Source organism: Piliocolobus tephrosceles, chromosome 18 (genome assembly GCF_002776525.5).
Source record: "Piliocolobus tephrosceles isolate RC106 chromosome 18, ASM277652v3, whole genome shotgun sequence".
Lineage (NCBI taxonomy): Eukaryota > Metazoa > Chordata > Mammalia > Primates > Cercopithecidae > Piliocolobus > Piliocolobus tephrosceles.
This window is the reverse complement of record NC_045451.1, coordinates 73,119,147-73,134,277: the sequence shown is the minus strand read 5'-3', so window position 1 is coordinate 73,134,277 and position 15,131 is coordinate 73,119,147. Positions and strand designations below refer to the sequence as shown.

Sequence of the window (15,131 nt, the reverse complement as noted above, 5' to 3'; positions counted from 1 at the left end):
CGCGCCCGCCTCTGGTTTACGTCTGTTCGCAGCACCAGGCAAGGGGAGGAGACTGAGCCGGCTTTTGATTGGACAGCGGGAAGAAATGGGGCGGGAAGAAGCCCAGTGATTGGTGGGGACCGCGCGTTCCTGGATTTGAAGCGAGGAAGCCGCGCGCCCTGCGCCTCCGCAGGAGGAGGAGGGGGAGGAGGAGATGATGATGATGGAGCTCCGCGCCGGCTGGGACCCGGGGGACTGCTCCCGTTGGCGCCGCCTTCAAGGTCTTGGCGAATTTGAAAATAATGCTTATTTATCCACCAGTCACTCTATGCGCAAAGAAGTATTCCCCGCCAACAAATCCCCCCAATAGGTTTCGTCCTTCCGTGGGCAGATGCAGACCTTCCTGTTGCTAGACCTGAAAGGCGTCAGGCTTCACCTTCAGTCAGTCAATTCCTCGGGATCCAAGTTTCATGACAGTTCGCCACATCTAGTCGCCTCTTTGTGACACAGTAGGCTTTGTCTCGATTGGAAAAAAGTGAGGTGAGGCATAATTTATCCCTAAGTAGCTTCCTACTTTTGTCCATCCTTCTTAGGCCACAAATCCCATCACCGCCATCTGCTCGGCACAAGCCCTTAACTACTATACTGCTTCACTGAGACCATGCCTTTCACTCAAAATGTATCTCAGTCTTTTGCAGTAAGGTCCCTTATCTCAAAATTTATTTCATATAGTCACAGAGGGAAAAGTCCCTCTTTTCCAAAGCTAACCCCTTAACTTCATTCAAGTTACTGAAAGATGCCCGGCGCACTTTGGAGGAGAGAATAGGGAAAACGCAAAGTTTAGAAGTCCCTAGACCTGAGGTTAGCTTGGTGGGGAAAGATGTCTGTTTACTTGACCGCTTTCTACCTCCTGCATACATGGCTCAGCTGTCATTCTTGGATATCCTCACCACTGGTTTCCTTCTCTGCCTACAAAAATGCAGCACTTCTCTATCCAAACACATACACCACACATGCCACACACACCACTCACATCAAACACACCACACACAGCCACACACACCCACATACAACCACACACACGCATACACACATCCATACACAACACACACCCACATACACCCCCACACACATACACAAATCACCCACACACAAATACACCCACACACCACACACACCCCTTCCTTGATTCTGTTTCATCACCTAATGACCATTCTTGGCTTCTTCCCTTAATGGTCTCCACTTTTTTTCCATAGAGGAAGCCAGGCTTCCACTTTTTACATCTTATTTTGACGCATTTCATGGTGTCTAGCTGGGTCCTGAAAACTTTAACATTTACCAGGAATAGACTCCTAATTGTCAAACTCAGAGATTATCTCCACAGTTCTTTACACCTCTTCTTGGAACCCTGCAGCCTTGGTATTTGCAAAGAGTAATTACCTTTATTCTACCTTTGTCCACACTCGATGAGCAAAGATGAATGCAGAAAATCTCAAGATTTTCTGAATCCAAAAAAGTAAGCCAAATGCTTAGCCCTAGAGCTGAAAGGGTATATTGGAGTGTAATGAGCCACATTCTTTCTCAGAGTATCTTAACCTCTTTCTACAAAGCGGTCACACATTGGAGGTGAACTGCTTAAACATGTCTACATGTTCCAGACTGTCACTCACACCAAATCCTTGTTAACAAATGTCCTTCCTCCATAAATATCCTCAAGTCACCAAGGCACTCTGCACAACACTCAGCAACCTGATAGGACTCTATTGACAGAGATCTCTGATTCAGAGTCTCGGCAGCAAGACAGCCTGGACTCTGACGCCAGGCTGCCTGGATCGGAATCCTGGCTCTACCTCCCTCTTCCAAACTGTGCAGCCTTGGGCAAGTAGCTTTAACCGGCTGGTATCCTTGTCTGTAAAAAGGGGATAAAGCATTTGCCTCAGAGGCTTGCTGTGAGAATTTAAAGCTACTCCTGTAAGGTATCTAGAAAAGTACTGGCTCATGGCAATACTCAGCAAACATTAGCTATTATCTTATACCTCAGTATCTCACCTCACGTGCCGACCGGAAAGGAGGAACAGAACTCCCACCGTGATTTCCAAACCTCTTAGACACTGAGTAGAGTCCACAGAGGCCCCATGACCAGGGTGCCTCCCAGGGAATTAGAAATGAGGCCTATCCAGTTTTAAGTTCAGATCTCTCAGCTCCCCTTTTACCAACTGCTTAAAGTGGTATGCCTCGGCCACCAATACTCAAAACCTTCTCCCATGTAACCACAAGGTATGATTCCAGATTAACGTCCCACTAGTTCCCTAAATGAACCAGACTGTTACTTACATCCTGTTCTGTAAACATACCCCTACCCTCTTTGACCTATTGAAATCAGACATCCCTTCCAAATTCTGCCAGCTCAAATAACTTGTCTCTTTTATGCCTACTATACAATTTCTACCATTATTACAAAGCCGAACCCGTTACCTTTTGTAAATTCTAGAAATGCCTTCTCCCACGAGTGTAAGTTTGTGTGCACACTACCTTTCTATTTTTTTACATACAGTATCTTGCACATGGTAGATGCTCAGGATTCACTACATTAAATTGGAGAATGGTCTCAATTTCATTATCCCATTCTTACCCCAGGTACCTCTATGACTGCAAGCTCAAAGACATGCCTTCTCATTCTAAGTTAGATTCAGCATTAAGATTTCTTGTTTGATCCTCCATAAGGCTACAAGCCTAGCAAGTCAATTAACCAGAGGAAGACCTTTGAGAATTATCTGAAAGAGATATTTACATAGAAATGCTAACTTTAGAGACAAAACACTTTGATTAGACAATAAAACTCCAATGTTCCTTAAACTAAAATGAATAGGCTAGGTGAGGTGGCTCACGCCTAAATCCCAGCACTTTGGGAGGCCAAGGTGGGATGACGGATTGAGCCTAGGAGTTTGAGACCAGCCTGGGCAAAAAGTGAGACCCCTCACTACGAAAAATTTAAAAAAAAATAGCCAGGGCATGGTGGCATGCACCTACGGTCCGAGCTACTCAAGAGACTGAGGTCGGGGGATCGCTTGAGTCCAGGAGTTCAAGGCTGCAGTGAGCCATGATCATGCCACTACACTCTAGCCTGGGCAACAGCATGAGACCCGGTCTTAAAAAATAAAAAAATAAAATAAAACGAATAGCTCTTAATCCTTTGCATATTAAGAAGTACTAGAGACATGACAGTATTCAAGGAAAGGCGTCTTTGAAAATTAGGAGAGTTATAACCAGTATGTGACCTATGTGATTACCTGATAAAACACATGAAATACTGTTCAGAACACCTCTCTCTAGCCCTGATAAGAGATTAAACCCTTGACAATTCCTGACAGAACTGAACCAACAAGCATATTACTAGTTTTAACCATTTTACCACAATTTCTATCAAGTACATTCTCATCTTAAAGTATTTTAGAAAATATTCTAATGTTGACTGACTAGGTTGAAAGTCAACATCTGTACATTCTAAATGTTAAGCCTACATACTGACTTTCTACCTTTTAAATAAATGTAATATTTTTGCTCACATCTCCTAATTTTTGTTTGTTTGGGTTTTTTGTGAGATAGTGAAAGGAGAGTAAGCCTTAGCAAGTATCTTAAATAAAATACATTCTGTTTTTGTAAGGCAAGAGATTTGTGTATTTTAAAATATATTTTATTACACAACCTACTTGGATAATAATTACAAAAGCTTTAAACAGTAATTCCAAGTAGTAAAAAGCAATTTCCTTTAAAAAAAAAAAAAAAAAAAAAAAGAAAGACCAAAAGTCCACATTGGGTTTTGCTGCTTTATACACAGGAATGATTTATTTTACATACTAGTCAGTTGCAACATTAGCCTGTAAAATGAAATCCATTTTCTAAGGTATCAAAGACAGAATAAACTTCATAAGAATATGCTTTCACATTAGCCAGTCTGATAAAGCATAAACAACTTAAGACTATGGTAACAGTTCAAAATAAAATTTACAAAACAGGCACTTTGAAATCAGCTACTGTGTGTAACTTCACAGTTAACGTTACTTGGACATGTCTCATTTCATCAAAGGTTATCACCCAGTGAAGCAAACATTCCTTTGATGGAGACGCACAAACAGATTTAGGTTCGAAACACCGTATTCCAGTTGTAATACATGCAAGACAGACCCTAAGTTAGAAAAATCTTCTGAAAGAAAGTGAAGAAAAACAAAAAGCAGCCAGAAATGAAAGCATTTACAAGCACTTGAATAAGGCCTTTCAATGTTAAATCAGTGTTTTAAACCCCTTCATTCTCAGGTAAGGGATTAAGAGGCTGAGAGAGATATCGTCTGCGAGGGTGAGGATACTGGAGGTTGGCAGTGTCAGCATCGCAAGAGTGCTCTACCAGAGGAGGAGGAGGAGGAGGAAGGAGCTGGGCATAACTGGACCATCTCGATCCAGCCCGTGGGGAATCCAGAGGGGGAAAGAAATACCTGAAACAATGAAGACAGGAACAAAACACCAAACAAAACAAAAACAGGAAAAAAAAAAAAAAACAAAAAAAAAAAAGAAAAAAGAAGAAAAAAAAAAAAAAACCAAAGAGGAGAAAACACATGCTAGAAAAAAAAAAAAAAAAAAGCTTTAGTATATTCATGCCAAAACTAACGGAACATAATAGCACAAATCAAGACCCTTACTCAAATCAAGATTGCTTAAGCAAGTATAGAAACTTGAAAGGAATACAATCTGTTAAACTTAAAATGTCAAAAAAAATCAGTATGTTACAAAGAAAAACATTAATTTTATAAATTCAAAACATTTTCTAATCTCTCAGAAATATCTGATGCTATTCTGTACATTTACAAATCTAGTAAGTTTTTTCTCTTAAGCAATGGTTCACTCACAACAGCAGCAAGCACACATTTTTTTTAGTGCATACATGATACTGGGAACACACACAGTATGGCTGGCTACTGCAACATGCGTTTGAAGAACTACAAACATTGAACACTTATTTTTCTGCAGAAGCCTTAGAATAGCTACTAAATTTTGATAAGTGAAAGGACTCACAGAATGACTGTGCCCTACTGTTACTCTTCTTCCATTTTGTAACTTACCAGTGATACTTACACATTTTAGCAAGCTTAAATATTTATAGCTTTGTTATCAAGGTCAGAGCTTTACAGGATATGAACTAATTTAAACAGCCAAGTAAATTAAGAAAATCTTGAGGCATGGAATGCTGACATTAATTTACATGCACAATTTTAGTAAAAAAAAAAAATTTTAATGGCTTCTCTTAATAGTGTGTGTCCAAATTTTGATTTGAAGGAAAACTAAGCCATGAAATAAATAACACCATAAAAATATACAAATGTATATAAGAAACATTTATCTCTTTAGTGACTATGAATTAAAAACTTATAAAAAAGTGTTTCCGTCTTACTTCCAAATTGTAAATGAAACAATACCAAATGCTTAACCTGGCTACAACTGTACAGTCAAGTTCCTTTCCTTTTAGTATTACTACTTTACTAATTCACTCCTTTACTAATATTCTTTAAATACTACAAGGAAATGACAGAGTTGTACTGAATATCATGTATAAAACAATTCTACAAAAAGTAAATCACTCAAAACAATCTTTATAAAAAATATTTATTCAATCTTCAAATTAAAATTATAAAAGTTCATCATTTTAAGCTGTTTTACGAAAGCAAAAGAAATATGTCTATATTTTCCAAATGAAATAAAGTAATATTTCCCCTCCTCCCAACTACTTAGATAAGAATGGTAACAACCCTTTTAATCTTGAAACCCAAATTAGTTTCAGGAATATTTCAAAAAATTGTTTTGGTGACAATGTCTCAACAGAAAGCCTCTCCATTTATATTTCAAAAGTTTCAAACAGTGTCAATAAACTGACTAGTACAAAAAAAATACACTGTATTTTTAAAGGCCTTTTGGATTGCGTTTAGTAGTAAGCAGGCTGCTGGTGTATCTTGGGAGAGGTCAAACGGCGCTGGGGAAGGGGAAAAGGAGCTTGCTTTCCATTCCTGTGTGCATGCAACAAGCAGCAAAACAGCAAAGTTACTCCAGTTAGCTTGTACTCAGCTGTGCTTTCTGTTAAAGGACATAATACAAATGGAAAAGGGAAATGCATCACAGATCTAACACAGATGGTTAATGGCACAATAAGAATACAGATAAAAAAACAGAAGCTATTTACTAAAGAAAATATGCAGTACAGGCAGTGACCAAGAACCAGCCTTAAAAAATCAACTCTAATATTATTTGTTTCATGAAATAATCTTTATAATCTGGTATCTTCCACGGTAACCTGAAATTGTTTTGATGCACATACTTAAAACCTCGAAATCAAAAGCAGGACTTCTTTAAAAAACATAACAATATAAAAATAGTTGAAATTTTAAATACAATTTTCTTCTTTTATTTAGGATAACAACAGGATAACCACAGGACAGTCCATTAGGCTGTGTTTTGACGTTTCCTGAATTCTATTCCAAATTATTCACAAAGACATATTAAAATAATTTTATCTTACAAATTCACATATTTAAAATTTGAACATGAAAACAAAAGGATGACTCTTTAGATGACATCAAATATTCCTTATTATGATACACAAGAATGTAACGTATGCTAAATATTCTAAAAATCAATCTCAGGTTTCATTATTTCCTCTTATTTCCATTAAACTTTAAACACAAAAGCCAAATAATTTAATGTACTCTCTTCTAAAAAGCCTTAATAAATGTATTTTATTTAAAATTTCAGTTTGACCTAATGCAAAGACCACACACACTACAAGCAGTAAAAAACACTAATGTTCATTTAGACTAAAACCCTCACTATTAAACCAGATAATCTTCCTCTCACTGTTGCAGAAATGAAGTTGAATCTTAAACCTGTAACACTTCTACCCACAGACCACTAAAGCTTCAGAATATGATGTAATGACCTCATAACCTACTGCAAATACTATGACCAAGTAAGCCAAATACAGAGCTAAAGAAATGAATCCTTAAATGCTAATATAATCACATGTGAACATTTCCACTCCATCTTATAATCCAGGAAAAATCCACCTTAAGTATAGCTACCAGAATGATTTAAAACAAAGAGAATTTCCAGTTTTCCCATGAAACAGCCTACCTGCCAGCAGAAGATCCATTTAATGCATTCTGAAGACTTGGAATATTTGAACCTAGGGAAGGATTTGAGCTTCCCTGCTGAGAACTCCCATTGACTGGGCTCCCATTACCTTTCAAAATACCAGTACACTTCCAATTGTCCATATAATTAGCTGAAAGGAAAATAATCGAATACATTAACGTGATTAATACCAATGCCTAGGGCACAGATCTGTACCCATGTCCTTCAATTACAATTAAAGAAGTGAGGGAGAGGCTAGGGGCTACATTTCTTTCAGGATCAACATTAAAGACACTTTTTAAGTGAAAGACACATTATCTTAGTTTTAACAAATTTTTTAAAGTTTTCAAAGTATCAGTAACTTTAAAAATATAAAGCTTTCACCACCCATGTTACAGATACTAGCAGAGACAATTTTCTGAGCTACCATATTATCACATTATGAAATTAATACTAAAATCTCCATTATAATATTAAAGTCTTCATTATTATGAATTTCACTTACATATATATATAAGGTAATAAAGTTGTCTTCTTAATTATGCAAGTATAAGTTATATGAGTACCTAATGTCTTCTGAAATGGATGTAGGTAACAAAACCTTTGGAGATTGAGTGGCTTATCCAAAATGGCCTTATTAGTTTGAATGCAAAATTGGTCTCTGAAGACAATGAGCCCAAGAAAATCAACTTGAGCAGCCTGCTGGTGAGCGTGGCAAGGTGGTCCTGACTGAAGCCCAGAGGCAGAAAATGACAGCAAAGCCCTTGAAATCAAATTACACTGAAGAAAGGAAGGTCTGAGCTGGTTTTGCCAAAGCCCAAAATCGAACATGGGAGGCCCTCAAGCTTACCCAAACTGCACTTTGGGAAACAATAACTGCTAAAGGGTAAATAAACTAAGACAGCTATAATTTTAAATGCTAAGTATGGGACACCATTCATTATGGTGATGCACAAATCACAGAAATCTCTGCCCAACAGATAATCATCCAAAGAGAAGTGCAGAACCAGGCTACAGAGACCACAGTCAGTGTCAGCTGTCCACACCTTCTCACTCACCCTGGCACTTATAAAAAAGTTACAATCAGGGCCCCAAGGCTCTTAACTTTTGCAAGCTGCACAGACAAAGCAGAGAAGATACTGAATTTTCTCCTATTAAGGACTGATTGTCTAAGGTAATTTATTTGATAAAATAAGAGCGACTATAGTCCTAGCCTGAGTTTGTAGAGCAGTCATGTAAGGCACATATATGACAACTGATATCTTTTTATTGGAGATACTGCATATTCTGTTGTAATTACTTTAGTTTTAAAAGTTGCTCTGTTCCATATAACTTGAAAAACAATTCAGTGATTAACTGCTATGAACTAAACTGATGTTCGAAATAACATAAATATGACAGTAAAAGTAACTGTTACATTTTTAAGTAAAAACTCCAGAGCAGGAATATAAACCAACAGTTACCCCTCCACTGAAATCTTACCTTTCCACAGTCTTACACAGCCATCATCTCCCGAAGACGCCAGCACTGTCCCTGTTATGTTCCAGCTCACTCTCCAGACCTGAGAATTGTGATTATCAAACTGAGCCACTATATGGATTTCAAACTTCGTTGGCCCACCAGAGGAGGTCAGCTCTTTCCTGTTAATAAAAAACATTTTCTGAAGCATTCTAAGCAAAGTTTTAAAATACACACACACACACACACACACGCACACATACACACACGCACACATACACACACACATACACATACACACATACACACACACACATACACACACACATACATACACACATACGCACACATACGCACATACACATACACACACACGCACACACACATACACACGCACACACATACACACACATACACACACGCACACACACACACGCACATACACGCACACACACATACACGCACACACACATACACACACATACACACGCGCGCACACACACACGCGCACACACACACACACACATACACACACACATATAAAATTCTAAATACGAGTGGTCTCACCACATCACTTTATAATAATGTACTCATCTGCATAAACCACACCCCTTGGCCCTTGAGCTGGGCCAACGTCATTTCCATTTAACTCGCCAAGACCTGGAGTGATCCCAGCACATAAACGATATTCAGTGACTCTTTCATGGAAGAAAGAAACAACAAAACAGGATGATTTTATTCTCCCACACAAGGCTGAGGAATAAAACAGATGACAATAATTAATTTAAAAAGGCAGGGCAAGGCCAGTTGCAGTGCCTCACACCTGTAATCCCAGCACTTTGGGAGGCCAAGAGGGACAGATCACTTGAGGCCAGGAGTTCAAGATCAGCCTGGCCAACATGGCGAAACCCCGCCCCTACTAAAAATGCAAAATAAAAAATTAGCCAGGCGTGGTGGTGGGCACCTATATAGTCCCACCTACTCAGGAGGCTGAGGCACAAGAATTGCTTGAACCTGGCAGATAGAGGTTGCAGTGAGCCAAGATCAAGTCACTGCCCTCCAGCCTGGGCCATGAAGCAAGACCTTGCCTCAAAAAAAAAAAAAAAAAAAAAAGGCAGGGCAGCAAGTAGGAAAGAATGAAAGAACAGAAAGAAAAGAACTGAAATTCACAATTCAAAATTAAAGTTAAATATGTTATTCACAAGACTGTATCAATACTAATTTAGTTTTCCCTAAATAGACTGCCACTTGTCATTAAATAGTTATAGAATATCAATTATATTCAGAGAATTGTTAGTATTAGCCTAAATAAAGCACAATTAAGAGAATATAAATGTACTCCTTACTCAATTCCCCTTTCCAAAAAGACATATATTTATATATAAAATGTTCATTAAATAATTCATTCTTCAAAAATGACATTAATTTAAAAGTAACTGTAAAAGACCATTTTAAAAAAATGTTTCAGAGTTTACATTTTTAAGTAAAACTTCCAGAGCAGGAATATAAACCAAATCATAGTTACCTCCACTCTCTCCTCCACAAACAAAGGTAATCAGGAGGCAAGAGTATTTTCAAATTCAGGCTTCGAAAACTCACCTCACAGGTTTTAATGTAAAAATCCTCACATCTTTGGTTGCTATTGCTAGAATATGGAAAGATCTCCCCAAGTTTGGAGCGAACGCAGTATCATGAACAGGATCAGTGACCGTCATAAGAGTTTCAGCTTTTGCATATTTCCTAATGGAAAAACAAACAATGTAAACATTTTAGAAATAAAAGGTACAAAAACGCACACATCACTGCATCTCACCTTTTCCATACTGCTCACAATCACGTCGTGCTCACCTCTGCAGTTTGCTCCATAGTGGCCCCCAAAAGAATACGTCCAAGTCCTGACCCCCAGAACCTGTGAATGTGACCTTATTCAAAAAAAAGTCTTTGAAAACGTAATTAAGGACCTCAAAATGACATCCGAGATTTAGGGTGGGTCCTAAATCCCATGTGCAGTAAGTATCCTTAAAAAAGAAGAGAGACATGAAGACACAGAGGAGGCGGCCATGTGAACACAGAGGCAGAGACTGGAGTTACGCTGCCACCAGGCAAAGAACTCCCGGAGCCAGCAGGACCGGACTAGACCAGGAAGGATTCTAGAGGAAGCACAGCCCCGCCAACACCTTGATTTCAGACTTCCGGCCTCCAGAACTGAGGAAATACATTCCTGTGTGAAGACACCTAATTTGTGGTAATTTGTTATGGTAGCCCTAGGAAATTAATACAACCTCCCATGTTTCCTCCTTTTATAAAGTACATTGAGCTTGAAATAGTTTAATAAAAATTTAACTAGAATAAGGTCTTGGCTGGCCACAGTGGCTCACACCTGTAATCCCAGCATTTTAGGAGGATGAAGTGGAAGAAATGCTTGAACCCAGTAGTTCAAGACCAGCCTGGGCAACACAGCAAGACCCCATCTCTACAAAAAATACAAAAATAGCTGGGCATGGTGGTGCACACCTGTAGTCCCAGCTACTCACCTCGCCAAGACCTGGAGTGATCCCAGCACATAAACGATATTCAGTGACTCTTTCATGGAAAGAAAGAGTCAGCCTCAGGAGGCTGAGGTGGCAGGATGGCTTGAGCCCAGGAGGCAGAAATTGCAGAGAGCTGAGATTACACCACTGCACTCCAGCCTGGGCAACACAGTTGGGGTCCAAGGCAAAAAAAAAAAAAAAAAAAAGGAACCCAAGATGGCTGCACTCTTGCTGAGACATGTCGGTTGTCATTACCTCCGAGCCCACTTTGGCCCTCAGCTCTGTATCAGAAATGCTGTTCCCTTGGGGGCCACAGCAAAAGAAGAGATAAGAGCGGTTCTGGAATAAGAACATAGGTTCAAACCGTCCTGTGTCTCCCCACATCACTATCTACAGTTGGTCTCTTCCCATGGTGATGTCCATCTGCCGCCTGGCACTGGTATTGCTTTGAGTGCAGGGGTCTTTTTGGCATGTCGGCCCTGCTACTCCCTGGGAACTCTGAGTCTTATGTGGAACTCGTGAAGTCCCTGTGTCTGGGGCCAGCACTGATCCACACAGCTAAGTTTGCACTCGTCTTCCCTCTCACGTATCACACATGGAATGGGATCCGACACTTGATGTGGGACCTAGGAAAAGGCCTCAAGATTCCCCATGTACACCAGTCCGGAGCGGTTGTCCTGGTTCTTACCGTGATGTCCTCTATGGGGCTGGCAGCCATGTGAAGAACGGAGGTTCCCAGCATCATCTTCCTACACATTACATTCACCTATCTTTCTGTTTGTCATTCCTATCTCCAGCCTGGGAAAAGTTCTCCTTATTTGTTTAGATCCTTTTGCATTTTCAGATCCCCTCGGAGCAGCAGACTACCTTGTAGATTATAATCGTGGAAAACGGTCTAGTTTTCCTCTTGTTTCTAAAAATGGGGTGGCTGCAAAAACTCCCCTTTTTTGCCCACAGCTTGCCTACTCTCGGCCTAGAAGCAGTTATTCTCTCTCCATATTGGGCTCTGATTCATGCTGAGGGTCAGCTTTTGGCTCCTTCTTCCTGAAACAGTGGAAACAATGACAGCTCTGTGGCTTCTGCCCTGGGGACTGGGGCTGAGGCTTTGGGTGCCACTGCCTGTGGGCTGCTGGCTTAAAGGACAATCCTGTTCTTTGGTGAGAGCCCACGCCATTAACATCTACGCAGTGTTATTGAAAGAAGAGAAGTGAGGGGAGGGGAATTAGTCTGTCCCAGCTAGAGGGAGATAAAGAGGGCTAGTTAGTTCTTGGAGCAGCTGCTTTTGAGGAGAAAATATATAGCTTTTGACACAAGAAGAAAATCCAGAAAATTATCACTGAACATATTAATGGTTATTTCTTTTTCTTGGATTTCCAGAACAGCCTCTTAATTTTACACTTTCTCATCAAAGTCATGTACCATTTTTTGAAACTGAATTAAAATACTCATTTAAAAACAAAAAATAAGGTCTTGATTTATTAGCCACTGACATCTTTCTTAGGAAAAGAGTAACGCATTGCCTAAGTATTTGAGTGTAAATAAAAAAGTAAAGCTGGTAACAGGAACAGAGGTTTTTTCAGTTTTCCGTTTTTTTTTTTTGAGACAGAGTTTCGCTCTTGTGCTGGAGTGCAATGGTGCGATCTGGGCTCACTGAAACCTCCGCTTCCTGGGTTCAAGTGATTCTCCTGCCTCAGCCACCTGAGTAGCTGGGATTACACGTGTGCACCACCACGCCCGGCTAATTTTGTATTTTTAGTAGAGACGAGGTTTCACCATGTTGATCAGGCTGGTCTCGAACTCCTGACCTCAGGTGATCCACCCGCCTCTGCCTCCCAAAGTGCTGGGATTACAGGCGTGAGCCACTGTGCCCAGCAGGAATTGAGTTAAGTGATAATAAAAGGAAACTATGCAAAGGCTATTTCATCTTTGCAATTCCATTTCTTCACATATAAACACAGAATAAGAGGATAATGAAGGCAGTGGTAGATCAGAGTTTTCTACGAGGTTCTTCTAAGGTTGCATATCCTGGACAGAACTGCAGCACGTTACCCTGAGTGTAGGAGACTGGGCGGACGGATCTCCCCATCCCACCTTTCCACTACCTGCTTCTAAAACAGTGGCGCTTCCAGGGTTGTGTGCTTGACCTTCTTTCCACCCCAACATTCTTCCTAAACGATCTACCAAGCTGGTACACACCTCAAGGTTCTCTCCTTGACCTTTCTCACCCATCCAATCACCCTAAGCAATCTCATCCACATCCTGGCTTCTACTGTGTGGTCTGCTGTGGCCTGGAAACTTCTGGGAAATCCAGAATCTCAGCCCCTTCCCGGGGCCTATACAATCAGAATGTGCTTTTTTTTTTTCTTTTTTAAGACGGAGTCTCACTCTGTCACCCAGGCTGGAGTGCAGTGGCGTGATCTCAGCTCACTGCAAGCTCCACCTCCCGGGTCCACGCTATTCTCCTGCCTCAGCCTCTCGAGTAGCTGGGACTACAGGCGCCCGCCATCACGCCCGGCTAATTTTTTTTTTTCTATTTTTTAGTAGAGACAGGGTTTCACCATGTTAGCCAGGATGGTCTCGATCTCCTGACCTCATGATCCACCTGCCCCGGCCTCCCAAAGTGCTGGGACTACAGGCGTGAGCCACCGCGCCCGGCCAGAATATGCATGTTAACAAGATCCCCAGATGATTCACACAGACACTGAAGTTTCTACACTCACGGTTTCAGTACCTATAAACCAGTCATTCCTAAATCTATCCCCTGCAATTCAGGACCTTCTACCAAAGGCCAGAAATAGGACAGAGGGAGCTAAGAGCACACATGCTGCAGCCAGAACGTATTTGAATCCAGGCTGTAACTTGACCTTCAGCAAGAAGTTCTCCATAAAGTGGGAGTTACACCAGGACTGTGGCAGCGAGATTCTAAGAGCCCCCAAGACCCGCACCTCCTGGTGGTCACGGCCTCGTAAAGGCTCCTCTCCATGAGTGTGAGTGGGGCCCACGGTTTGTGTTCCACCCAGGGGAAGGAACGTGGCAAGGTGGTGGGACAACACTTGTGTGACTGCAAGGCACAAGCCTGTGACACCTGCCTTACGAGAAGACTCTCCCGCTTTCAGGCCTTGCAGAAGCAGCTGCCATGCTGTGAGCACACAATGGAGGGTCTTGTGGCAGGAACACAAGTGCTGCCAACGACCAGGTGAGCGCCGAAGTGGAGTCTTTCCCAGTCTGGCCTGACTCCTGACGCACAGACACCGAAATACCGAATCTGTACTGTTTCGGCCACTGAGTGATAATGCTGTCGTGCAGCAACAGACAACTGATCTCAGCTACTCTACCCATCTGCCTTTACACATTCCAACCTGGATGTCCACAAGCACCTCAAACGTATGTCTGAAATAAACCGTGCTGACCACATTCACCCCCATCTCAACGAGTGGCACCACCATCAGCCAGGTCAGAAACCAAGACTCACGTGACCTACGGCTGGTGCCTCCTAGACAAGTCTCCCTGGTCCCTCTTCATCCCACGCCACAGTGCATGTCCACATTCCACACCACCGTGGACTACTGCATTCATCCCTGAGTCCCTGCTCCCCGTCCACACAGCTGCCAAAGGCATCTCCCTAAAAGGTAAATACAACCTTGTAACTCTACTGGACCTTGCGAAAGTCCAAATGCTGCCAGGATGGAGACCAGACTTGGCAAGCAGCACTCTCCAAAATCTGCCTGCCCTGCTGGCCTGCCCCTCCCCTGCCTCAGCCTCCCCAGCCACCACCTCACCAGGCCCAACCCCGTGCCCTTGTCTTTGTTCCTGCCTCCTCTCTGCCTGCAGAACACCCTCTGTCTTTCAAGACTAATGCTCAAACATCATCAGCTCCCACCTGACACTTCTTGCCCTGCCAGGCAGGTACGTGCTGCCATCTCTAGCAGGTTACCATCCTCGTCCATATCCTAGGTGCTGTGAGCTCCTTCAGCTCTTAATACAGTCCCT

At 41.5% G+C, this 15,131-nt stretch overlaps 1 protein-coding gene and 1 pseudogene across 2 annotated transcripts in view; one reads left to right on the top strand and one right to left on the bottom strand.

Moving 5' to 3' along the window:
* Positions 1-3,795: 3,795 nt before the first annotated feature.
* SEH1L (SEH1 like nucleoporin) overlaps positions 3,796-15,131 on the bottom strand; it is a 36,342-nt gene continuing 25,006 nt past the window's right edge. Inside the window, exons 6-9 of one of the 2 annotated variants that reach the window (XM_023228362.2) lie at positions 10,210-10,350; positions 8,635-8,792; positions 7,153-7,303; positions 3,796-6,099 (exon numbers count right to left, since the gene is read on the bottom strand). In XM_023228362.2, coding sequence (XP_023084130.1) covers positions 6,087-6,099; positions 7,153-7,303; positions 8,635-8,792; positions 10,210-10,350 — 463 coding nt within the window. In that variant the 3' untranslated portion in view covers positions 3,796-6,086. The remainder of the gene's footprint in view (positions 6,100-7,152; positions 7,304-8,634; positions 8,793-10,209; positions 10,351-15,131) is intronic. The other variant, XM_026455980.1, reaches the window with a different exon arrangement.
* On the top strand, positions 11,358-11,863 carry LOC111553513 (annotated as a pseudogene).